Source organism: Ammospiza nelsoni, chromosome Z (genome assembly GCF_027579445.1).
Source record: "Ammospiza nelsoni isolate bAmmNel1 chromosome Z, bAmmNel1.pri, whole genome shotgun sequence".
Lineage (NCBI taxonomy): Eukaryota > Metazoa > Chordata > Aves > Passeriformes > Passerellidae > Ammospiza > Ammospiza nelsoni.
Window position 1 is genome coordinate 77,923,668 of NC_080669.1, and position 24,639 is coordinate 77,948,306.

At 41.5% G+C, this 24,639-nt stretch overlaps 1 protein-coding gene and 1 non-coding gene across 3 annotated transcripts in view; both read left to right on the plus strand.

Moving 5' to 3' along the window:
- Nucleotides 1–212: 212 nt before the first annotated feature.
- The window catches only part of ZFR (zinc finger RNA binding protein), a 46,798-nt gene continuing 22,371 nt past the window's right edge, over nt 213–24,639 (plus strand). For both annotated transcript variants that reach the window (XM_059492050.1, XM_059492051.1), the window contains exons 1-7: nt 213–310; nt 515–599; nt 18,381–18,663; nt 20,093–20,237; nt 21,050–21,268; nt 22,442–22,692; nt 24,103–24,294. In XM_059492050.1, coding sequence (XP_059348033.1) covers nt 274–310; nt 515–599; nt 18,381–18,663; nt 20,093–20,237; nt 21,050–21,268; nt 22,442–22,692; nt 24,103–24,294 — 1,212 coding nt within the window. In that variant the 5' untranslated portion in view covers nt 213–273. The remainder of the gene's footprint in view (nt 311–514; nt 600–18,380; nt 18,664–20,092; nt 20,238–21,049; nt 21,269–22,441; nt 22,693–24,102; nt 24,295–24,639) is intronic.
- On the plus strand, nt 15,653–15,790 carry LOC132087152 (small nucleolar RNA SNORA66). The gene has a single exon (XR_009420466.1). It is a non-coding gene; the product is annotated as a small nucleolar RNA SNORA66 (small nucleolar RNA).

Below are 24,639 nucleotides of genomic sequence, written 5' to 3' on the forward strand. Positions count from 1 at the left end.
GGCTCCCGCGCACATCCCGCGCCTGCGCACACGATCCCCGAGGCGGAGGCTGCTCCCCGTTCTTTAAGCGGGAACCCGGCTGCGGTTGGACTACATCTCCCAGCGGCCTCCGCGCACATCCCGCGCCTGCGCAGGCGGAGCCGGCCCGGCCGCACTCCGCCGTTGTCGCCGTCGGTGGGTGGGTGGGGGAAGGGAGCGAGCGGGAGGAGGAGGTGGAGGGAGGGGGGGGAGAGTTGAGAGTTCACTCGCCGCCGTCGCTGCCAGGCCGGACTCATGATTCCCATATGCCCGGTAGTTTCGTTCACCTATGGTGAGTAGCGGTGCTCGGCGTGTCCGTGCGTGGGGAGAGGGCGGCGGGCGAGGGTCGGTCCTGAGGCGCCGAGTCTGACCCGGCGCTCCCGCGCTCTCTCTCCCTTGTCCCTCTGTGTGTCCCGTTCTTTCCCCACCGCCTTCTCTCGCCGGGCCTCCTGTCATGGCCCCCGCCGCCGCCGCCCCTCGGTCGCCGCCGCCGCAGTGCCCAGCCGGCTGGGGGAAGATGCCAAAATGGCCACCGGCAACTACTTTGGATTCACCCACAGCGGGGCTGCTGCCCAGTACAGGTGAGCGCCGCCGCGACCCCCCGGGACCCGCCCAGGGCCCCTCTCCCCGGCCGGGACCCCGGGCAACTCCCGCCCCTGGCCCCGCGCCGTGGGCCGTGCTCGGACCCTCCCGCCGCGCCCGCGGGTGTGCGTTCTTATCTCCCCGTGTGCCGGGGCTGGGAGGTGGGGCTGGGCACCGCCGAGCGGGAGGCGGATGATCAGCGACAGCATCGGGTCCCCAGGCCCTTAGATTAAAATGGCCACTTGCAGTCAGTCAGCCAGCATCAGCGGCGAGTCACCGTGTGCCGCCCCCAGGCCCGTCTCCTGCCTCAGCTTCGGGGAGCACCGGCCTTGCTCCCCAAGGCTTTGCTGTCGCTGTGGGAGCCCAGAATCCCTTCTAACGTGGGTTGAAAACCAACCTAAGGGAGGCTGGATAGATCAGGGAGGAGCACCGGAAAATAGCAGGGGACTTAATCCAATTGAAGTAATGTGTCTAAGAAAGTAGAGGAGGTCCTTTCATGGACAGGTACCTTTTTACAAAAATGTCCTACTCTGATTTCTAAGACCAGGAGCACTGTTGTCGTGGAACTTGAGGACCCGTGACTGTGTTAGTATACATACCTGTGTCTTATGTGTCTGGATAAATCTATCAATACAGATCTCATACAGACACACTGCCACAAGTCTTTGTATCTTTGTAGTTTTTGTTCATCTAAATTGTGGCCAGAGTGTTAAAAAGTAATTGGTAGCATCTATTATATCACAGTTTCTGACAATATAATACTTAATTTGCTAAATACAGTCGGGAACATCTTTTCAACTTTGGCTTGTATTGGAGTGACATCTTAAAGTCCACATTTGAATCTTATGTTGCTCATTCCGTAAATCTGTAATAAGGACCTTCCTCAATGCCTAAGTTGTGGGGAATAAGATAAAACCCAAAAGATTAAAGCAAATATATCAGGGATTATTAACAAATGAATGCAGAGCTGTGCTAGTAGCTAATAAAAATTGCATTCTTAATGTAGTTTTAGGAATGTACACTTTTGTGGAGGTGTTGGAATAACTCAGTTTTTTCCATTGGTTTTTTTCCTGAAAATGAATGTGAAGCACACTGAATTTAATTTACTCTGGTGTTAATTAGAGGATTAAATTTAGATAATCTTCTAGTTCCATTGGGTGTTCACAGTGCATGTATGTGTTTACATTTTACATGACGTTTATAGTGAATATTTAGGACACAGATATAGAATTTCCTTTTAAGTATAAAGGTTTAGTGAATCATAAACCAAGATCTGTATGTCTGCAGTTTTGAAGTGCAGACAAATTTTTAAAATCATCTTTTATTGCAGGGCTGAGGTGATCTTTAGACTAAAGATCCTGAACAGTTCCTTTGAAGTTATATAATTGGAATAACATTCAAGTTTAATAGCTGATCCTAAGTGTGTTTTTGAGAAAATGGAAAACAGATCAAAAGAACCTTTTTCTTTTGCTATCACAAGTTTAAGATACTGTTTAATTTGCTATTGGTTAAAGACTCTACATCCTATAAATGATTTGTGTGTTTACCACATCTGAAGGTGAAGACACACAGCGATCAGTGTTTGAGTAGTCCTTTTGTAAGAAGGAATTTAATATTTTGAGCTGAAAACACAAGAGTCACTTCGAATGTCTGAGGGAGCTTACTTTTACCAAGTGGGCTTGTTAGGTCCTTACTGGTGTGTTTACAGAGTGCTACAAATCATGTATTCCACTCCAGTATATTTGAGAAAAAGATTATGGTGGCAGAGGAAGGTGGTGAGATTTGATTTTACAACAAGCCTTTAAGTTTTTTTCCAGTATTCAAAAAGACAGTTCACAGAATAAAAAAATCATCTTCTTGGAAACCAGGGCAATAAATAAACAAACAAATGTTTTTTTACCTACTGAATGCACAGGTGAGCCCCATAAATCTTGAAAAATAAAAGATGTTTCTGGATGCTGAACTGACCTATGGATTCTTAAAAAGTTGCTCAAAGTAACAAATTGTTTTATAAGAAAAAAAATCACATTGCAGTTGAAGTCTTTAGTTCTTTATACATACACCATTTGAAAGTTCCGACACTGTAGTTTTTATAGCAACAAATAGAAATTTTCATAATAAACACAATATTGGTCACATTTTTAAAGGTTTTCTCCTGCCAAAATGGCTGTGAAAAATTCTGGTATGTTGGAAGAATATTAGTCTGCAATTTTAGATGACTCAATGCTCCCTAATGATCATAATCAGAATTTTATTGATTTCAGCACTTAGTTCAAAAATTTTTAGCATACACCCCTTTCTTCTAATACCTTAAAGTATGAATATCTCAAAATATATCAGGCCTTCATCTGGAAACATGCAGAGAAAATAAAAAGCCTAAACTTTGCATCAGAAAGAAGAGAGTCTAAGTAGATTCTGTTCAGTTTCAAGGAATAGAAGAGACTCTTCCAGTTGGACCTACAGTCACTGTCCAGTTTGCCTGCCCACTCAGGGCAGGCCAAGTTCCAGCACGTTGCTAAGGGCACTGTCCAGATGCTTTTGAACACTGACAGACTGGGCACCAACCACTTCCCTAGGAAGCTGTTCCAGTGCTTGACCACCCTCACTTTATAGAAATGCCTCCTGATGGCCAGGAAAGCTCTCCTGGTGCAGCTGTGAACTGCTCCCTCCTGTCCTGTCCCAGGATTACAGGGAGGAGAGCTCAGCACCTCCCTGTGCCCTTCCCCTCTTCAGGAAGCTGCAGAGAGCAGTGGGGTCACCCTTCATCTCCCTTTCCCCAAACTGGACAAGCCCAAGTTCCTCAGCTGCTCCTCACAGGAAGTTCCTTCCAGCCTTCCCACCAGCTCTGTTTCCCTCCTCAGGATGCACTGGAGGACCTTCCCCTCCTTCTCCACCTGCAGGGCCCAGCAGGATGAGGCCACCCTGAGGCTGAGCCCAGGGGCCCATCCCCTCCCTGGGCTGGGCTGTGCCCTGCTGGGAGCTCTGGGATGGGCTCTGGCTGTGCCCTGCTGGGAGCTCTGGGATGGGCTCTGGCTGTGCCCTGCTGGGAGCTCTGGGATGGGCTCTGGCTGTGCCCTACTGGGAGCTCTGGGATGGGCTCTGGCTGTGCCCTGCTGGGAGCTCTGGGATGGGCTCTGGCTGTGCCCTGCTGGGAGCTCTGGGATGGGCTCTGGCTGTGCCCTGCTGGGAGCTCTGGGATGGGCTTTGTCCTTGGGGCTGCCCGGGCACTGTGGACCCACGCTGAGCCCAGCACCAGCCAGCCCCACCTTCCTCTGCAGCTGTCCAGCCACTCCTCTTCTACTTCATCCTTGTGCTTGGCATCACCCCATCCCAGGTGCAGAATCCAGCATCTGAACTTGGTAAATTTCACTCCATTTATGAGTGCCCAATGCTCCAATCTAACTAGGTCTCTCATCAAGGCCTCTTGTCCCTAAAGAGCATCCACAGCACCTCCCAGTTTGAATCATTAGCCAAATTGCTAATGGTGCACCCAACTCTTGCTTGCCGGATGAAGCCCCATTCAATACAGCCCTTTGAGTGCTGCCATCCAGCCAGAGCTCTGTGAACCTGCTCATCCCACAGCTGGGCAACTTGTTGGAAAAGGATGCTCTGAGGGACAGTGTTAGCAACTTTAGTCAAACTGGAACTGCATCCACTGCCATCCCTTCATCCAGGAGGCAGGTGATCTTATGATAGAAGGTTGGTTAAAGAGGACTTTGCTTTGTGAAACTGTTGACTGTGGGAGATGACTGCATTGTTCTTTAACAGTTCTTTCACCTGCCAGTATCACTTAGTATCTCCATAGTTTTTCCAGGAGCTGAGGTTACACTAGTAAGTCTGCAGTTCCGTTTCTTGCCTCACGCCTTTGTAAACCGGAATTACACTGGCAAGCTTCCAGTCAGCACTGACCTGCCCAGACTCCTAAGGCCTCCAGTAGATGATTGAGAGGTCTTGCTGTAACAGCTGCAGGCCCATTCAGTACTGTGGGGTGAATCCCATCAGGGCCCACAGAGATGTGGGAACATTCACTTTATAAGCTGGTCCCTCAGAATTTGAGTATTCACAGTTGTGGATCTCCCACTCAAAAGACTCAAAGGAAAAAATCTGCTCTATTAAGTGATTGCTGAAAGGTGCTTTTAAAGAAAGTTTCTGTATTTAATTCTAGACTTATTGCAGACTGATATAAACTCTTTCTGAATTGCAGTTCCTCAAAATGACAGTATTCTAATCTGTGTTATTAGTACTGAATCATAGGATCATAGAATATCCTGAATTAGAAAGGACCCGCAGGGAACATCAAAGTCCAACTCCTGGCCCTACACAGGACATCCCCAAGAATCACACCACATGCCTGAGAATGTTGTCTAAACATTTCTGTAACTCTGCCAGGCTGGTACTATGACCACTTCCCTAGGGAGCAGTGCCCAGCCACCCTCTGGGTGGAAATACCTCTTGCTGATATCAAACCTAAACCTCCCCTGGCACAACTTCAGGCCATTCCCTCGGTCACTGTCACTGTCCCCACAGAGCAGAGATCAGTGCCTGCCCCTTTGCTTCCACTTGTGAGGGTGTTGAGGGCTACAGTGACGCCTCCCTCAGTCTCCTCCTGGCTGAACAGACCAAATGACCTCAGCCACTCCTCACATGGCTTCCCCTCCAGGTCCTTCACTATCCTTATGGCCCTCCTTTGGACACTGTCTTACAGGTTAATACCTTTTTTATATTGTGGCACCCAAAACTTTTTTATATTGAGGCCAGAGCAGAGCAGGACAATCCCCTCCCTTGCCCAGCTGGTGATGCTGTGCCTGATGCCCCCAGGACAGGGTTGGCCCTCCTGGCTGCCAGGGCACTTCGACTCAACTTGCCATCGCCCTGGAGCCCTAGGTCCCTTTCTGTGACACAGCTTTCCAGCCTCTCCTTCCCCAGTCTATCCACACATCCAAGGGTGCCCTGTCCCAGATGCAGAATTTAAACTAAGAAGACAGTGGAACATAGAAGTCACTTGTCTTCCTAGAATTCCAACTTATCCATGGCCATGATGGATCATTTAAATACTCTGTCATCCTTCACATGAAGAAGAAATTAAAATTTGTCTAAGTCCTGACATTAAACACTGATATTTGAAGTGGTTATAAAGGCCAGGTTGATAGATGCTTAGGTGGTAGACTTTGGATTTGGAAAATTCAGGAGTACTGGGTTATTGCTGTTTAGCCCCAGCCAGCAACTAAGTACTGCACAGCCTCTTGCTCACTTCCTACCCACCCTGGTGGGGAGGAGAATCAGAGAAGTAAAACTCCTGGATTGAGACAGGAACAGTTCATAGTTGAAAGAAAATAAAGTATAATAATATGAATTATAGCAGTAGTACTAATAAAAGTAATAGTAGTAATGAAGGGATTAGGGGGACTAAAATCCTAGAGGAGAAGGTAATGCACAACGCAGTTGCTTATCCCCTGCTGACTAATGTTCAGCCTGTTCTCCAGAAACAATCAGCAGCTCCTGGCCAAGTCGCCCTGGTTTATACTTGCATGCATGGTGTTCTATGGCATGGAATAGCCCTTGGCCAGTCTGGGTCAGCTCTCCTGGCCGTGCTCCCACCCTGCTTCTTGTGCACCTGCTCACTGGCAGAACACAAGCAATTGAAAAGTTCTTGACTGGGAGTGAGCCCTGCTAGGAACAACTAAACCATCTCTGTGTTACCAGCATAATTCTCTTACTAAGTCCAAAACACAGAACTGAACCAGCTACTAAGAAGAAAATTAACTTTACCCTGGCCAAAATCAGGATGGGCATGCAGAACTTGATAATATTTACTGTTGTGGCAGTATAATCAGTAAAGTTCATTCAAAGAAGAGGAATAGATTACTGTATTTATTAGTTCATAAATACTAATTTTCATAAAACATACTTGAAAACTTGTTTCATATTTAATCAAAGACAGCAAAAGAGCTAAGTGCCCTTTAAACATGTAAATAATGTATTAGAAGCATTCTTGTTCCTTTCAGTGTTGTTGCTGCGTGAAATTTCCTGCTACCCTACTCATTTAAAATTCTTTGTGTGCTCTACCCAGTAATAATATTGTGATTTACTGAGGAAAACATTAGATTATGCAAATAGTAATGCAGGAAATTTCTCTGAACATTACAGGACCTTTACAGTTTGTGCTTTCTGCTAGTGGTGGCATTAGGGCCTCAGGTTATAAACCTGCATGCAATGCAAACCTCATTTGTTACTTATTGCAGTGACTGTACTAATCCATCTGTTTAGGAGCCTAAAATAAATGTGGAATTTGGTAGTACTAGACTTCTTTGTGTGTGTGTGCATGCTGTGTACCTTACCAGAACCCCTGTGTGACTACTGAATTTGAAATTAACAGCCTAATATTGGCTTGTCTTTCCAATGTAAAATAATATTAACATTCTTGGTTCAGTGCTGGAGAAGAGGTATAATTATGCTTCTAATCTCAAATTGACTGGTTAAAATGCTGATGGAGAGATAGGGGCATTGAGTAACGTTTGGTCAGAGAAGCGGGCAAATGTGAATGTTTCATTTAATTAATCTTGTGTTATGGTTTTGGTTTCTGTTAAAAAGGTGAAGAATCTCTTAAGTGTTGTGAGTTTCATCTTGGTGGTATTCATACTGTGTTTTGCTCTGATGAGACAGAACACTGATGGGAGATGCTTGGGTGGTTAGGAATGATTTGTTAACTTTGAATTGCCTTCAAGCAGCTTGAATATTACTGAGTGTGGTGAGCTGTCACAGATAAAGGCAATTTTAGCAGGGCAGGTTCAGAGCAGACCACAATGCCTGTGAGTCCAGGTTAAGATGCAATCTTCCGGGCAGCAGTATGGAAGTGAGCTCTTGCAATTACAGCTGGTTTGGAATTCAAATGTAGTGCACCATATTACAGCATATTCAAGTGGTGCAAAACAACAAAAGAAAGTGAATTGCTACACATGGATGAGTTGGCTGTTGAGAATTGATTGGGGGTGGAGTGTGCTTTCACAATTGCTAGTATTTGTAATTACTTTTGTCTTCAATATCCTGTCCTAGTTAACTCTTCTTCATCTAGATGCTGGTTTTAAAAGGATTGAGTCTTTCAGAGATATTAGGGCTGTGGTTCACACAGGCATACCAGACTAAGCTTAAGGTATCACTAAACATAATTCAGTCTTGTGTTGGTGAAAATGGGATGGTGAGGACAACGGTGGGTAGGACTTCTGCTGCAGACAGGATGTACTACTAGACTTGAGCAGTGAAAGTAATTCAATTTTACCACAGGATGAAGCCAAAAACTCAGAATGCTTGCTCATTGTGTACTTAATGCCCATGCTCTCTTGAGTTCCATCACATCTTGACACATACATAATTCTTAGCAGAAGAGACTTCACTGAATATGGTAGGGCTCTGTGAAGCTGATTCTCTTTTGGTCAATGGATGCTAGTGTTTAGTGCTGTAGTTAAACATGCTGTTGTAGCTCAGTGTACACAAGAAGCCTCCAGTACTTTTGTTTGTGAAAGGATTTTGATGCACTTCTTTTCAAATCAGTGAAGTCCCACCCTCAAAGGAGATATTTCAACAAGAGAAAGGCAATAAGTGGCTCTGGGTTTGTTAACATGGGTTGTATGGCAGTATTGTAATAGGCCGTAACAGGGAGACAGAAGGTGGTAAATCGGGGGAAAGGTGCCTTGAGTTAAAGAAGGCTTTGTCATTTTAAGGAGGGCAAACCTGCCAACTATTTGAAATTTGCAGCAGGTGCTTGTCTTTAGGAACTGACCACTTTGGGAAGATTTTCTGTTAATTGTATAGCTGTGTCCTTTGTATCCTCAGAATGGGTTGGTGGTTATAGGCTTAACTGTGGGGTGTTAAATTATGTGTGAAATTTTGTATGCTACTAAAATACAACAATGGTAGCTTAGAGCATAGTTACATTATTGATGCTAGAAAAGCAAAGTAGTGGCTTAAGGCAGGAAATACAGAATGTCTTAACAATTTAGTACAATTTTCCATACTAGTGAAGTTTCCTTCCTTTTTTGGAGAACTTGCCAATTTCAGCATTTTTTCTGTTTAGCATCTTCATTAATGGTCCAGATGTTAGGGCAGAGTGTACTCTCAGCAAGCTTGCTCATGACAGAAAATGATGAGGAGTGACTTACATGCCAGAGGGTTACAGTGACATCCAGAGGGACTTCAAAAATCTGGAGAAAAGGGCTGCCAAGAATCTCGGGAAGTTCAACAAGGGGAAGTGCAAAGTTCAGTATGAAAGAACAACCCCATGCACTAGTATATGCTGTGGGCCACCCAGCTGGAAAGGAAGAGGACCTGGGGGTCCTGGTGGATGCCAGACTTGAGGGTGAGCCAGCAGTGGTTCCTTGCAGCAAAGGAGGAGAATGGCATCCTGGGATGCATTAGATAAAGTGTTACCAGGTGGGTGAGGGGCGTGATCATTCCCCTCTTATACAGTACCAGTGAGGCCACACCTGAAATCCTGTGTCTGTTTTTGGGCTTCAGTACAGGAGAGATATGGATATACTGGAGAGAGCCCAAGAGGCCCACCAAAGCTGCTGAGGAGTCTGCAGCATTTCTCTAATGAGAAAAGGCTGGGAGAGCTGGGAGGAGGGTGAGGAGGATCTTAATAAGTATAAATACCTGAAGGAAGGCTGCAGAGAGGGCAGAGTCAGGCTTCTTCTCAGTGATGCACAATGCTAGGACCAGAGGTAATGGGCGTAAACTGGAGCACAGGAGGTTCCCTCTGAACATGAAAAAGCACTCTGTGAATACAAGAATGACTGAGTCCTCATGCATGAGTCCTAGGTAAGTTGGAGTCTCCATCCTCAGAGATGCTCAGAAGTTGTCTGGATATAGTTCTGGGTGTTTGGCTGTAGGTGATGCTGCCTAAGTGGGATTGGACCCTGATGGCCTCCAGAGGTCCCTTCCAATCTCAGCCATTTTGTGATTTTGACTGGGATGATGTTAGTATTTGCTCCTTTTTTAAATAGATGTAATCTCTGAAGCTCAGTTCTTTTTGTTTTGCATATTACCATTTCATGAAAAAATGAACTTTTTAAAGAAACCAATATGGACAGTGGGCTGTCTGTTGTGTGTAGCCAAGCAAGGAGAGGTTGATATAGAGCATTTATTACATCACTGTTACAGACACCTGCAGTGTACATGGGGAACAAAACATGGCAGAATTTGATAAGATTGAAATCAAGTTGTGAGAGTAAATGTAGAGATTATCAAAGAAGAAAGGATGTTTTGAAAACATGTAGCTGTTCATCTTTGGGGTGAGTTATTGATAAGTATATGGTTTAGCTATCTAGTGGCAGTCAGTAATTTGTAATGGCATGATGCAATCAAGTTTTTAGAACAAGGAAGGGGAGGGGAGAACTCAAAATGGCTACAAATCCCTGTCTTTTTGAGGCTTTATGTAGGTAAACTGTAGAATGTATTACTGCTGAAATTTAGCAGAATTCATGAGGGTATAGCACATTTGAATGCCTTCAGGCCTTTCTGGATTCCTAGTGCGTTAGAATAGGAAAAAAGTAATTTTCCCTAAAGTTCTAAGATATTCAAATATTGAAAATTTTATGCCTGTAGTGAGTGACAGGCTCCAGAAATACAGGGGCAAAGTCACTCCTAAAGTGCAACCTACTGTAGTGTGATATTTCATTTCACCATTTTATGCTGTTTATTGTCAAGTGTGTTTAGGAGAATAAAGCTCACCTTTTTTTTCTTGTTAATTTTAATTTTGGTTTTGTTTTGCTCTGTCCATATTCCATTAGCACATCTGAAACTTCATCTGACCAGTTATTAAGGAGTGCCTCTTCCTAGGTTAGGATCTGAAGCTATAGCAGATTGCACTGCTTCTAGCAGTTTTTACAGAACTAGAACATACTTGTTTCAATCATCATGTTCCTGAAAGAACTGCAGAACTGTGTTTTTGCTATTCTGCTATTAATAGACTTATCTGTGAAACTTCGAGAAACCTGGCACTTAGATTTCACCAAATATGGTTCCTTAATGCTAATGTGTTCCAATGTTCATAAAAGGTACAAATCAAAAAATACATCCTAATTAGTGGAAGGTTTCATTCAAGATACTCATATTTTAAAAACTATTTTAGAACTTATCTTAAATGTTGTGCATGGAAATTTAAAAAAATAAACCCCTGGAAGGAATATATTTTAAAAGTTGTAATTTCTGAGGAATACTGTCTTTTGGGTAGAGACATACTTGGTTTTAGGCCAGATGCTAACTGTCTATCAAAACAGCATTTGTCAGAAAACTGAAAATGAAAAATCAGAGATGTTCTTTGCCTCTTGGAGGAGAGTTTTCAGTGTTCAGCAAGATAAACAGATCTTATAGGAGCATATGGGCAGTGTTTGTGTGCATGTGTTGCTTGTTAATACAGCAGTGTGCTGAAGATAAGCATGTTATGTGCATGAGTAACAATTAATTTCTTCTTTTTTATTGAAATAAATGAATCAAGTGTGATAAAAAGCAGGGCTTATAGGGAATGTTTTCTGTGCTTCCTATATACACACTTTTATGTGCTATATATCTTACTTGGAAGTAGGCTGCCTTTTCCTGAAAATGTGTTATTCCTCTGACGGTAACTGCCACAGATGAATTATCCCATTTCTTAATGCATGACTTACTCAGCAAATACCTTAATGTGGAAAATAAAGTGTCTTACAATGTTCATTCATCATAATGCAAACTAGATAGCATTATATCAAAATCTTCTATTTTCTTTACATGGCTAACATGAAAAAATACATGAAGTTTTCTACTTCCCATTTAGTTTTAAACAAAAAAGCCTCCACAATTTTTTTTCTAGAAAAGGGCAATAGCTGGAAATTAAAAAAGACATGACATAAGTGTTTTGCAGAAAAGAATTCAATATTTGTTTCAGATTTGCTCTGAATACTGTGTAATTCTTTGGAAATCCAGATCTTCTTTCAGTGTTGCTGTTGGGAAGTAACTAACAAAAGTTCTCCTGTATTCCATCTAGCAAGCTCTTATCTAAGCTTTTTTGGGGAATAATGCTGCTTATTTGTAAACCTACCTTATATGGCTGTTTAAGGGAGACAAACACATGGTTGTGGAGCTGAAGAACATTGTTTTGCCAAATGGACACCTGTACCTCATTAATTGCTGTTGACCAGCAGTTTCTGCTTTCTACTACTTCTAAGTGTGCTGCCAGCTTTTTTTTTTGCTTTGAAAGTCGGTGTTGCTTTTTTGTATCAAAAGCACTGCTACAATGTTCTTGCTGAAAGTCCTTAGGCAGTTCAGAAAAGGTTATTAATTTCTGCTTGAATATTGTGCTTTTTTGACAAGAGAAATAGAAGTTAGCAAGAGAATTATGACATTAATCTAGTTATTTTAATAAGAAATACAGAGTAGTGATTACTAACACCTTCTGTTTTGAGACCTTGTTCTCAAGGTGTAGACTTTTTGCTGCTGATGTTTTAATACAAGTTGGCCAAAGGGTAGAGTTTTCCAGGCTAAATATCTACCTAGCATTACACCAGTTTTTGTAAATCTGTGCTGTAGCTCATTTGATTTTGTGGTGTAGAATTGGGCAAGGAGATCTTGGTAATTATTTGGTGCCTCAGTGATTGCAATGGAGACTTTGCAAACAGGAAAAGTATTTTAAAATACTGTTTTATTTCAGAATGACAGTTCTGGGTTTACACGACTGGGTCCAATGTCAATACCATGCAAACAGCCACTGTATTACTAGTATATCCAACTTTAAAAGTATCAGGGCAAAATGTGTACCTGCTCTGAGAAAAGATACTTGCATTTGATGAAAGGAGATTTGTGCACAAGATAGCAGTGTGGAGAAGGCCAGTTTTTGCTTTGCCCTTTGCTCTGGGATAAATTATGCAAGATTGAGAGACAGGGTGGCCCCCTCATCCCCACCCCTAGAAAATCAGATTAGCATGGAATTAGAGAAACATACATGGTCACAACTCTTTGCAGTCAGTCTTATCTAGCAGATTTAATATCATAGTGGTCTTTTACAATATGTGGCACTTGTGCTGATACTAATGCAACAGAAAGATTGGTATTTCCCATCGTTGGTGTCAGAAGGAATTATAATAGATGTTATTCAAAGATTTGAGTCAAAGGTGTTTCAGAAAAAATACTTTTACACAGTAATACAGTATTGCTAATAAAGAGTTAACCTCTTGTTTTCTCGGAGTTATTATTCAGTTAGAATGTGAAAAATGAGGACAAGTTATATACTGTGGTAAAACTATTTAATAGTGGTGACCTTGTTTGAGAAGAGGAAATAAAGAGAATGAGGAAATAGTACCATAGATGTGGAAGTTTAAAAACAGGTAAGGAGAGACAAAACACTTTAGATAAGGTCCGGCAAATGACCTTCAGTAGTTGACTGAAGTATATACCTACAGAATCTGGAGCAGAAAAATTTGGAACATCATGTGCACTTCAAACTGGCTCTGGATGGGATAGGGAAATGCAGTAACGCATGCACCTGAACAGGAAGATGAGCATGGAAGAGTATATTGTTCCCAGGAAACAGGAATTAAGTCAGCCTTGTAGGGAAGCACTATTTCTGTTACAGTCAGAAACACCTGAAGACATAGGTCTGGTATCAGTAAAATACATTCTTTTTGAATGAAAATTTCTTGTGGAAGATCTGGTATAACAGTAGTACAGCAGAGTACAATTGGAAGCTACTTGTAACTTCCTAAATTAAAGAATAATTTATTCTGAAAGTGAATTTAAACACTCCAAGAATTGTTACATGAGGCTGCACTGAATTGAGTGGTCAGAAACTGGTTATGCCTTTGTAGGTGTTGGTTTAGAGCTCATTTGCTTTTGAAATTGGAGCTTTAATAAATGAAGGAAAAAATTTTTGACAGGATGCTCAAACATCATGTGCTGGTTTTGGCTGGGGTGAGCAGTTGATATTAGGCTGTGCTTTGGATTTGTGCTGAAAACAGTGTTGTTAATACAGAGATGTGTTCTTTATTGTTGAGCAGTACTCACAAAGAGTCAAGCCTTTTCTGCTCCTCACCCCACCCACCAGTGAGGGACCTGGTGGTGCACAAGAAGGTGGAAGGGGTCACAGCCAGGACAGTGACCCCAACTGACCAAAGGGGCATTCCATACTATATAGCATCATGCTCAATGATAAAACTAGGGAGAGAAGGAGGAAGGAGGTGATGTTCAGAGTGATGGTATTTGTCTTCCCAAGTAACTTTTTCTGGCTTTCCTGAGATGGCTGAACGCCTTCCTCTTTTCTGGGCATAGTGTCACACCTCAGTGTTTTGTGTGGGGCCCAGAACTGGGTGCTGAATTCAGGGTGTAGCCTCACCAGTGCCCGAGTACAGGGGAGAAATCAGAGCCCTTGTCCTGCTGGCCACATTCCTGATACAGGCCAGGATTCCATTTGTCTTCTTGGCCACCTGGGCACACACTGGCTCATGTTCAGCCACTGTTGACCAGCACCCCCAGGTCCTTTCCCACTGGGCAGCTTTCCAGCCATTCTTCCCCAAGTCTGTAATGTAGCCTGGGGTTGTTGTGACCTAAGGGCAGGACCCAGCACTTGGCCTTGTTGTGCCTCATATAATTTGTTCTGGCCCATTAATCCATCCTGTCCGAATCCTTGTTTTGTTTTGCTTGTGTGTGTGGCCTTTGTCTTTCATATCAAACTGTCTATCTCAACCCACAAGCTTTCTCAGTTTTACACTTCCAGTTCTCTCCCTGCTTCCAGTGTGGGGGAGTGAGCAAGTGGCTGTGTGGGGCTGAGTTGCCAGCTGAGGTTAAACCATGACACACTGGAACGGGTTGTCTGGAGCAGCCTTGGAGTCTCCATTCTTGGAGGTGATCAGCCCCTGAGCAGACAATGCCCTGAGAAACTTCTAGGTTTGAAATAAACTGTTTTTTGAGCATTGGATAAGAACAGGTGACTTCCAAATCCTTGTTTAAACCTAAGTTATTCTGTGAATTTTAAACTCCTCCAAGTTAACAAAGCAAACTGAATCAAGTGTATTTGGAAGAGAGCCTGGACTCAAAAATGCTAGAAAGGGATATTAGAATTTATTTTGGGGAAGAGAAGAATTGATCTACAAAGAGAAGTGGCTGCATCAATGAGTTAGCTGCTTTCTCTGCAGTCCTGCCATACCTGTTGGTCTATTCTTAACTCATAGAACCTACAGAGTAATTAGTATAAATTCAGCTTTTCCCCATGGTGTTGAGAGATGTGGTGAAGAAAATGCACGCTGACATACTGTATTTCCTTGCTGTTCTAATAACTTGATAACATGCCTAGATCTTTTGGAGCCTTACTTATCAAGACTAAGAAGAAATTCTTGATGTGGTGGAGTATGAAAAATGACTGCTTAAGATAGAGATTAGTAAAATAATTGTAGAGAAGGAGCTGGTAGAGGTCATTAGTAGAATTAGAAGAACTATTATCAAATAGCAGTAATTGCAGTGGAGTTCACTAGGGATTCGTTATGGCTTTAGTATTTCTACTAGTGTGGCATATGGTGCTATTTGAAGTGAGGAAAATTGAGTCAGTACACAGGTAACTTGACAAGAATCTTTACAAGAAGCTAGACTGCCGGGAGAGAAAGGAGAAAGCAGTTGTCTGGAGTAGAGTGGGTGGCACAGCTGAAACTGAAATGACGCATGAGGTTCTTGCCATCTGTAGTCAAAGAAAAACAGATAATATTAAGATAGGTGCACAGATGAAGGAAGAGTGGAATAGGGAGTTTGGCAGAATAATCTAGGAGGAGCTAAGTTCATCTCAGAAAACGTGGTGAGGCACCAATCACCAAATCAGGATAAGAACTCTTGTCAGTTAATTAAAGAAGTTGGCACAAGGATATTTTTATGTAAATTAATTACATTGAAATGTCTGCTTGTCTTAAAGGCTTTCAGTAAGACCACGGAAGAGAAGAATGTCGCAAATTTAGAGGAGATGTCACCATTAATTTCTGTTACATAATGTAACACAACTTTTGGAAAGGAAGAAGCAGTCAGTGAGGATACTTTTCCTGCAGTCTTGCAAACTCGATCACTAGCTCTGCATGATGTTGCAGAAGCAAGGGGAACAGGTTTGCTAAAATAAACATGGTCATGGAACCTGTATTAGCCTTAGAAATCTAATTATTTGGGCTGTTAATTCTGTGCTGTGACAAGGAATTTTGCTGCTTAGTTGCACAAGAAATGAAGTTGTCTGTGCCATAATCTTGTTAATAGTTCTGCTGGTAATGTTCATAATCTCTTTACGATTTTAAATACTAAAAACTATTGGGTATCTTTAATCATACATATTCTGAGAACTAAAGCATTTTCTTTGCTTAACTGACTGGTACTGTTACTTTGTAGGGTGTTGTGAGCACTGTATCTTGTTTTGTAACAGTAACAAATAGTTTCATGAAGCATGGGAAAACCACGCTAGTGCTTCTGCCCAAGTCTTCTGCTCCCTTTTTGCTCTGTTTCCCTGTATATATGTAATTAATATTGTTCTGACTCTCAGCAGACCTATTTTGTAAGCTGCTGTGTTTCTTCACATATCTGCCACGCTAGAATATGACCCCAGCAAGAAACCCTTACATTGTTTTCTGCTTGATTAATGAGTTAAATCAGTGCACTGAATGGCTTGACAAGTAGCAGAATTAGCACCAGGGATGGAATAAAATGGCTTAGCTGGGATTGGTGTTTGGGAGAAGGGAAGACTAAGAGTGGGAAAAGTGTGAAGCAAGACTTACCTTGTTGGCAGTATTAGACTCTTGATGTGTTCAACTGCAGTCAGTTAAGCAGTCTGCTGTCTGTTTATTCACTTTAATGTGATTTTAGTAGATATATATGGCCATGATAATTATCTCAGATTTGGTGACTATTTTACACTTCTGTACTGTTAGTTATGCAGATAATGAGATCTAATTTTATAGACTATCTTTAATTTCTACCATCATAAAACGGTCTTCCTGAATTTTGTGATGGAGTCCAGTTTCTCATGTTAAGTAAGCAGAATTTTCCTGTGAACACCAGGGAGGAGGAGTTGCAAGCAGCGATGTGAGGTACATCCAAGTGATTTAGGTCTTTGCATTTTGCTCTTAGGCTAATAATTGAAAATAACATAAAGCATTATTGTATGTGCAATTCACAACTGTAGTAAAATTGGATAGAATGCAAGTAGCCTTTAAGCAGTGAGGGACATGTGATGGGAAGAAGGTGGAGTCCAGGCTTGTAAGTCATTCAGTAGTTAAATTTTCTCTGTTTCTGCTGTGAGAATGGATGGGAGGGGGAAGAGGCTGCATGTATGTGTTTTTTAAATTTATTAACGTAAGTGGCTTCTGCTGTAATTGAAATGACAAAATCTGGTTTTCTAAAAATAAGTAAGAAAAAATTACTGAACACAAGGGAGTTGTGGAAATTACTTTTGTGAAATTAAAAGTGTATGGATATAGCTATTATTGAACAGCAGTGTGGGAAATGTACAAAAATAATCAGAATTATTACTGAATCCCCACTTGATGTCATTATTCCAGATAGCAATATTTTACCTATATTTTGCCTGCTTCACTTTATTTGCTTAAAAATCAAAATAAGTATTCCAACCTTCTAATCATAATCCACAGTTATACATCATAATAGGACAACATCATGCACAGTTACATATCAGTACAGGATAGTAATTCTTGTTTCTGTTCAAGTAATTAAACCTTTGAAGCAATCAGTTTTTATTTCTGCTGTTAGTATCTGTGGATTTTTAGTAAATTGATAAATATTAGCTTCCTACCTGCAAATTCTAGAGAGGCAGATTAGTCTCAGCAGGTGCCTGGGAGATTGCCAGAGTGGTTTTCTTGCTCAGTGTGATTGTCTGCACTTGTGATGCTTTGTGTTGCGTCAGTGGACTTCTGCTCGGGCAAGTGGGACCAGCTCCTAAAATTCCAACCATCTGTTGGAGAAGTCCCCTATCATCTGTGTGTGTCTAAGTAAATACAGCAGTTCTGAGCTTATTTTCATGGCTGTCTTTAAAATTTAATTGCTTGAATATGGTGTAATGAAAAACTTCGTGTTAGTACGGGTTAGTAATGAGCTCTCACAGAAAAGTAGCGTTCTTCTTAATTTGACAGGTATGTCACTTTACTGAACAACTGCTAAAGTATTTAAAACTTGCTAGTCTGGAAAAGCTATCAGCTTGGGACTGCTGCATTATTTTGAATGAAAGACTTGTGTTCCGCTGCTTGGAGAAAACTCAACACAAACACCTCCCCTTTATGAAGTAAATAATCATCTACATGAAATATGAGGAACTGTAGAGATGGAGCACAGAGTAATGGGTACAAATTGAAAGAGGGGACATTTAGGTTAGGTGCTGGGAAGATGTTCCTTACTCTGAAAGTCGCAAAACAGCTGGAACAGGTTGCCCAGGGGGGTTGTGGGTGTCCCAACCCTGGCAGCATTGGGCTTGAGTGATCTGGTCGAATAGGAGTTGGCATGGAGGTTGGGACTAGATAGTCTTTAATGTACCTTCCTGTCTGTTAACATTCTGTGATTGTGGTCTATGTGTCCATCCACAGAAATCAGAGAATGATACAGCCTTTTTCACGGGGATGGAAGATGGTTAATAAAAGGCATTAAGTAAGAGTATACACAGATAGAAGGCTGCTCGAGATCTGCCTGTAGAACAGGAAAAGTATTAATCAAATCTGGGATTTTGAAATGTATAGGCATTGGCTTTGTGCATTGGATTAATTACTTTCTGTCTTCTGCCAATACAGCCAGCAGCCAGCGTCGGGTGTAGCCTATTCCCATCCAACCACAGTTGCCAGCTACACTGTCCACCAGGCGCCGGTGGCGGCACACACGGTCACTGCAGCCTATGCCCCGGCCGCAGCCACGGTGGCGGTGGCCAGGCCTGCCCCGGTGGCCGTGGCAGCTGCTGCCACAGCTGCTGCCTACGGGGGCTATCCCACGGCACACACTGCTACAGACTACGGCTACACGCAGCGCCAGCAAGAGGCTCCGCCGCCACCACCTCCTGTCACCACACAGAACTACCAGGTAGGTTCCTGCTGCGTGATTTTTAAGAGGTGCTTTGAGAGGTGGAAGCCTGTTTGGAAAAGAAAATGTCATTTTCCACAACTGCTGCTGTAAAGAAAAGCGCTGTTGTCTGTTAGCATAGATGTTGGCTTGGTGTGCAGTAAACTGGGTCATGGAGCTGAAAAGACTGTTCCAGTAAAAAATTTCAGTAGAGGTAGAAATGGTTCCTTTGTCAGATTCCTGGGTGCCACTGGAGTCTAATACCAAGCCTATGAGGTCAGAAGATTGCTCTAGGAGATAAACTAATCCGTGGGTAGTTTTTTGGATATCCTCTTCTGAGATCCCTGCCTAACCATCTGTGGATACAGGCTCTTGCGAAAGGGCTTTTGCTCTCTGTCCCCTTTCATCTTGAAATACTATGTTTCTTGCAATAGCTTTTCACCTTTCTAACTCTGAACTTACCAGGCCATTATCTAGATTCTAATTAGCATTTTGGTTTGTTTAAAAGGACTATATTATTGCTGCATGTTCTCAGTTCTTTTGTATAGCTTCTGCAACTCATTATATATTATGAGATCAGTTATTAGATACCTTTGGAAAAAAAGATAGTCCCTCTAAACTAAATAAAATAATTTCTGTTTACACAGGTTGGACAAAAAAAGATTTTGTTGTTGTATTTCTTGGAATTAAAAAGGATTTTAATACATTAGTGTATTTCAGCTCCAGTAGGTCATGCCTTGTTCCCCCTCAGTTGATCAACTCTTTGTGTTTTGCCATAAACATGGAGAGGATGGGAGAATGTATGTACATGCATGTAGTGGCTTCCAGGCATCCCCTTCTAAGCTTATTAGAGATCTCCTGAGTTGTAAAGGTATCAAATGAGCTACTTGCCTTACCTTTGAAGACCAGTTGCGTTTCCCTAATGAACTAGTTGATACACCAAAAAGTAAAAAAGGCTTTAAAAATACCACTTTCATTCTCCAAAAAATTTAACTAAGAAAAATGTTGTTAATGGTAACATTTTTAAAGCCAATACAGGCTTTTGTTTCTACCCCTGAGATTTTATTGGCCCTTGTAGAAATTCATGTTTTGTAGAAATCTGTGGTAGATTTTTTCTTAATATTTTACAGAAATAGAATCTGATACTGTCATTAAAAATTATTGTGAGTAGATGCTTTTCAAAAATAATTTGGTAGAGAAAGGGATTAATAGCATGAGGATAATTCCAGTATGTAAAGGGCAGCTAGGGCTGTTTCAGGCCTGAAGTATCTATGAAAGTAAATTAAATTTTCTCTAATGCATTTATTTGTATATACTGTACATGTAGATGGGGAGTTTTTATTCTACTTGAGTAGGCCAGAAGATGGTACACTGTTAATTCCACTCTGCTGATAATTTCTATTACTCTAGCCATATACTTACAGGTGGTTTCTCTGTTTTGAATCCTTAGGATTCCTACTCTTACGTTCGATCCACCGCCCCAGCAGTGGCGTACGACAGCAAACAATATTATCAGCAGCCAACCGCGACCGCTGCAGCCGTGGCTGCTGCTGCCCAGCCACAGCCCTCGGTGGCTGAGTCCTACTACCAGACAGGTGGGTGGCACGATTCAAGCTGCTCTCGTTACTCACAGTCTTGTTGACTACTTTAAGCCTTAAAAATAGTTGTTTGACTGCTTCACATTATCTTTTTCTGTTTTAAGTTTTGCCGTGTAATCTCTGTCACTGCGTGGAAAGTTTTTCTGTGCCTAGAACTTCAACACTTCTGACATTGCCATAAGTAGCTGCCTCTGAATTTTGGACTGCCCCTAAATACACTCGAAACATACATCTAGGCAAAGTTCCTACTGATTTGTCTAGAAACCTTGCAGAAGTTTTATCTAGTTGAGATAATCAATGTTGTGTTCAGATGATTACTCAGTTAGAAATACTTGTTTGATTCTCTAGGTTCTTCATTTATATAATTCTCTTAATTATTTGTATCATGATTGCTACAAAGCTGAATCCTGCTTAGTATTTTTTATGTAGAATTAAAAGGAAAGTTTAAGTGTGCTTTGGTTTGGAGTATTCTAGTAAAACTGTTACATAGGAAGGTTATTTAAAACCTGTCTAAAACCGTGTTAAAAACATGATGGCACAGTTAAAAACAAATAAATAAATTTAAAGCTTACTTCTGTGAGCTGTGACTTGATTGAGATATATGGTATGAAATGCATAACTATGACAGTAAAGCAATCAAATGTACAATGCTAAAAAGCAAAACAAATGAAACAAAACTCCCAAAACAAGCTCCCACTTCTTACACATTTTTTCACAAACATGTTGTTAATTTTCCCTTACTATGGTTTCCATTTCACTCAACTAAAACATGTCAATATTTCTACACTTGTATTTTCTCTCTTCATTAGCTCCAAAAGCAGGATATAGCCAAGGGGCAACTCAGTACACCCAAGCCCAGCAAACACGGCAAGTGACAGCTATAAAACCTGCAACCCCAAGTCCAGCAACAACGACATTTTCCATATATCCGGTGTCCTCGACTGTGCAGCCAGTGGCAGCTGCAGCCACTGTTGTTCCATCCTATACTCAGAGTGCAACGTACAGCACAACAGCAGTAACTTACTCTGGTAAGAATTTTGCATATTTTCTTGCTAGGATCTTTGAAGTTGCTGCAGAAGAGGCTTTCAACGCTCAGAAGTTTAGCACTTCATGCTCAATTACATTGTAGTCTGCTGAGGGGTAGCAACCAGTTCAGTCATTGCTATGCCAGAATGTTTTGTGGCATCTTCAAAGTAGTTTTGATGTCTTACGTACCTATTTTGTTAGATATGAGAATATACAGAGTGCTTACATAGCTACCAAGCAGTGACTCATTGTAAGCGGAAAAGGAAAAAACAGGGAATACAAAATGTAACAAAATGCATCCACACAGAAGTTACTCCCAGGAAATGGGAAGGGTGCGTGCAGTTACAGAGACAGGGAGGAACAGTTCAGTATAAATCTTGTAAGTTTGGGCTGTCCTGACCCAAAATGGAATGAGAAATGTGTGCTGGAAAGACTTTATTCAACCATTAGGAATCCAAAACATAGTTAAAGATGAAAATATGGTAACTTCATGGCCATAGATGGTAATTAACTGGCATGTTATACCTACCCTGAACTTTTTGTTTTCTTTTGTTTCTTGCTTAAAAAGGGATTTTAGTACTTCCTTGAGACAGAGCCTAGTTTCCTTGATTTACTCAGCTAGAAGTCAGGGACTGTATAGCCAGGGTTTAGTGAGTGAAACATCTTCTCTATACCAAAACAACTTAAATCACTGAAATAGGATGTAATAGCACTAGGTGTTCTGTCTTTTATCTTCATTTTTTTTCCCTTCCTCTCCATATTATCAGTCCTTGCCATTTAGAAACATGAACAGCAAATCAGATTCTAGAAGATTGCTTGCTTCATGTGGCCTTTGCTAAATCTTTCATTAAAATTCTTGTTCCATCATACCCAATCTTACCAGATGTACCAGGAAATTTCGTATGTTCTCTAGGGATGCTTTGTTATATCTAACTTAACTGTGTGTCTGCAAAGATGTGTCTAGAATTTAATATATTCCCACACAATTGTTGGCTGTATATTTGTCTGCTGTGAAACACGAAACCAAATTCAAGACTGCCTGACAAGATCTCAGTGAATTACTTACATCTTGCCTTGCCCCTCAACTGTTATGCAACATGATTTGAATTAGTGCATTATGTAATTGATACATTAAATATGGTGATGTAACATTTGTTTTTATTTTAACTTTTCAGGTACCTCCTATTCTGGCTATGAAGCTGCAGTGTATTCAGCTGCATCGTCCTATTACCAGCAGCAGCAGCAGCAACAACAGAAACAGGCGGCAGCGGCAGCTGCAGCTGCTGCTGCGACAGCTGCTTGGACAGGGACCACCTTTACTAAAAAGGCACCATTCCAAAATAAGCAACTGAAACCAAAACAGCCTCCCAAACCACCCCAGATCCACTACTGTGACGTTTGCAAGATCAGCTGTGCTGGACCACAGGTATCTGTATTATGTATTATTCTACTGTGCTTTATTCTACTATACTTTATTCATAACTTCTTGAGCTAAAAAACCTTACCCTCTTAAGAGTCATAGAATTGCAGAATGGCCTGGGTTGGAAAGGACCTTGAAGACCATCTGGTCCAAGCTCTATTCTGTAGGCAGAGACACCTTCACCAGAGCAGGTTGCTCAGAGCCCCATCCAGCCTGGCCTTGAGCACTTCCAGGAATGGGGCACCCACAGCTTTTCTGGGCAGCTGTGCCAGTGCATCATCATCCTCACCATAAAGAATTTCTTCTTAATACCTAAACTTACTTTCAGTTTGAAGCTATTGCCTCTTTTCCTGTCACTCCATGCTTTTGTAAAAAGTCTCTCTCCATCTTTCTTACAAACTTCCTTTATGTACTGGCGGGTCCCAGTTAAGTCACCACAAAGCCTTTTCCAGGCTGAACAAACCAAATTGTCTTAGCCTTTCCTCATAGGAGAGGTGCTTCATCCCTCTAATTAAGAGTATTTGTTAATTTTTAGACCTGATTCTATACTTGTACTAAAGGAATAATGAAATAAGAAGGCATACTATTATAGAAAGAGCTCCTGTTGGAAGACATAAAGGTACATCCCCTGAGCTTGTACAGAGGAGCTTCACCTGACTTCAGAATTATTTGAAACTTTGAATGTGATTTGTTTTTTTAGCATAGGAAACTTCTTAGAAAATATTGTTTTGAAAGCTTTGGAATTACACAAGTTTAGTGAATGGGAAACCTGAAAATTTATTCTTCATTATATTCCAGTTTCCCAGTTTAGTGTCATGGTGGGTAAAAGTGCCTAGAAAGTGGATAAAAAATCATGCAGAATCTTTATATCTGAGTCTGGCTAAACAGTTCTTTTACTTTATCGAAACATGTCATTATTTCCTACCCTGTCTGCTCTAGATTGCCAATGTTAATATAGGAACTAATACCAACTTCTGCATTTCATTTTCAGTACAGCTTTACTTGTGTCCCACCTTCTTTTAAATTGATTTTTCTGTTTATCTGGATACACTTAAAGTTTGAGGGAAGCTGGAAATCAAGAATAATTTAATGCAATGCAGGAAACTGCAGTTTCTCATCCTGTCAACTTTTCAGTGATGTGAGACTGTTGACCACTACTTGATTGGGAAGTTGAGAAGTTAGAGGAGAAAAACCTGTATTGTTTTACCTAAGTGTAGGATCCTAATGCTGGAGAAGAAAATGTTCTGGTCTTAGACATGGCCTGTTAATGCATGCCATACCACAGAAATGTTCAATGTAAGAGGCACTTCCTAGGTAAAATGTGTTTTCTGCCATGTTCTGCATTACATGTCTTCACGGGAATGATGAACCAGCAGAACAAAGGCAGCTTACTGTGTGTTTTGTTTATTTAAACAGACTTATAAAGAACACTTAGAAGGCCAGAAACACAAAAAGAAAGAAGCGGCATTAAAAGCTTCCCAGAACACCACCAACAACAGTACTTCTTCTCGTGGAACTCAGAATCAGTTGCGCTGTGAGCTCTGTGATGTGTCTTGTACCGGGGCAGATGCTTATGCTGCCCATATCCGTGGAGCCAAACATCAGAAAGTAAGAGATTTCTCTTGTTCTTGCCATGCAAGTCAGTATATACATTTCTCCTCATCATTTTTATCATTTTAAGGAAGGAGAAAATATGCAAAACAAGTATAATCTAAATTATTTTATTTAAAAATTTTAGTTCTTCTTTTCCTTTCAAATTTGTCTTTAGGCTCACTGTTAGAAAGGCATTGTTGAAAAAAAAGGGGAAAATATTGCTATGGCATAAATGAAAAGAGGATATATTAGGATATCACCCAAATCATAGGAAGAAGGTGTGGAGTAAGATGAGGGAAAGGTACCGTTGAGGATGTGTATGCTTATGCCCCCTAATTCTTCTCAAGACTGTTCTTGAGA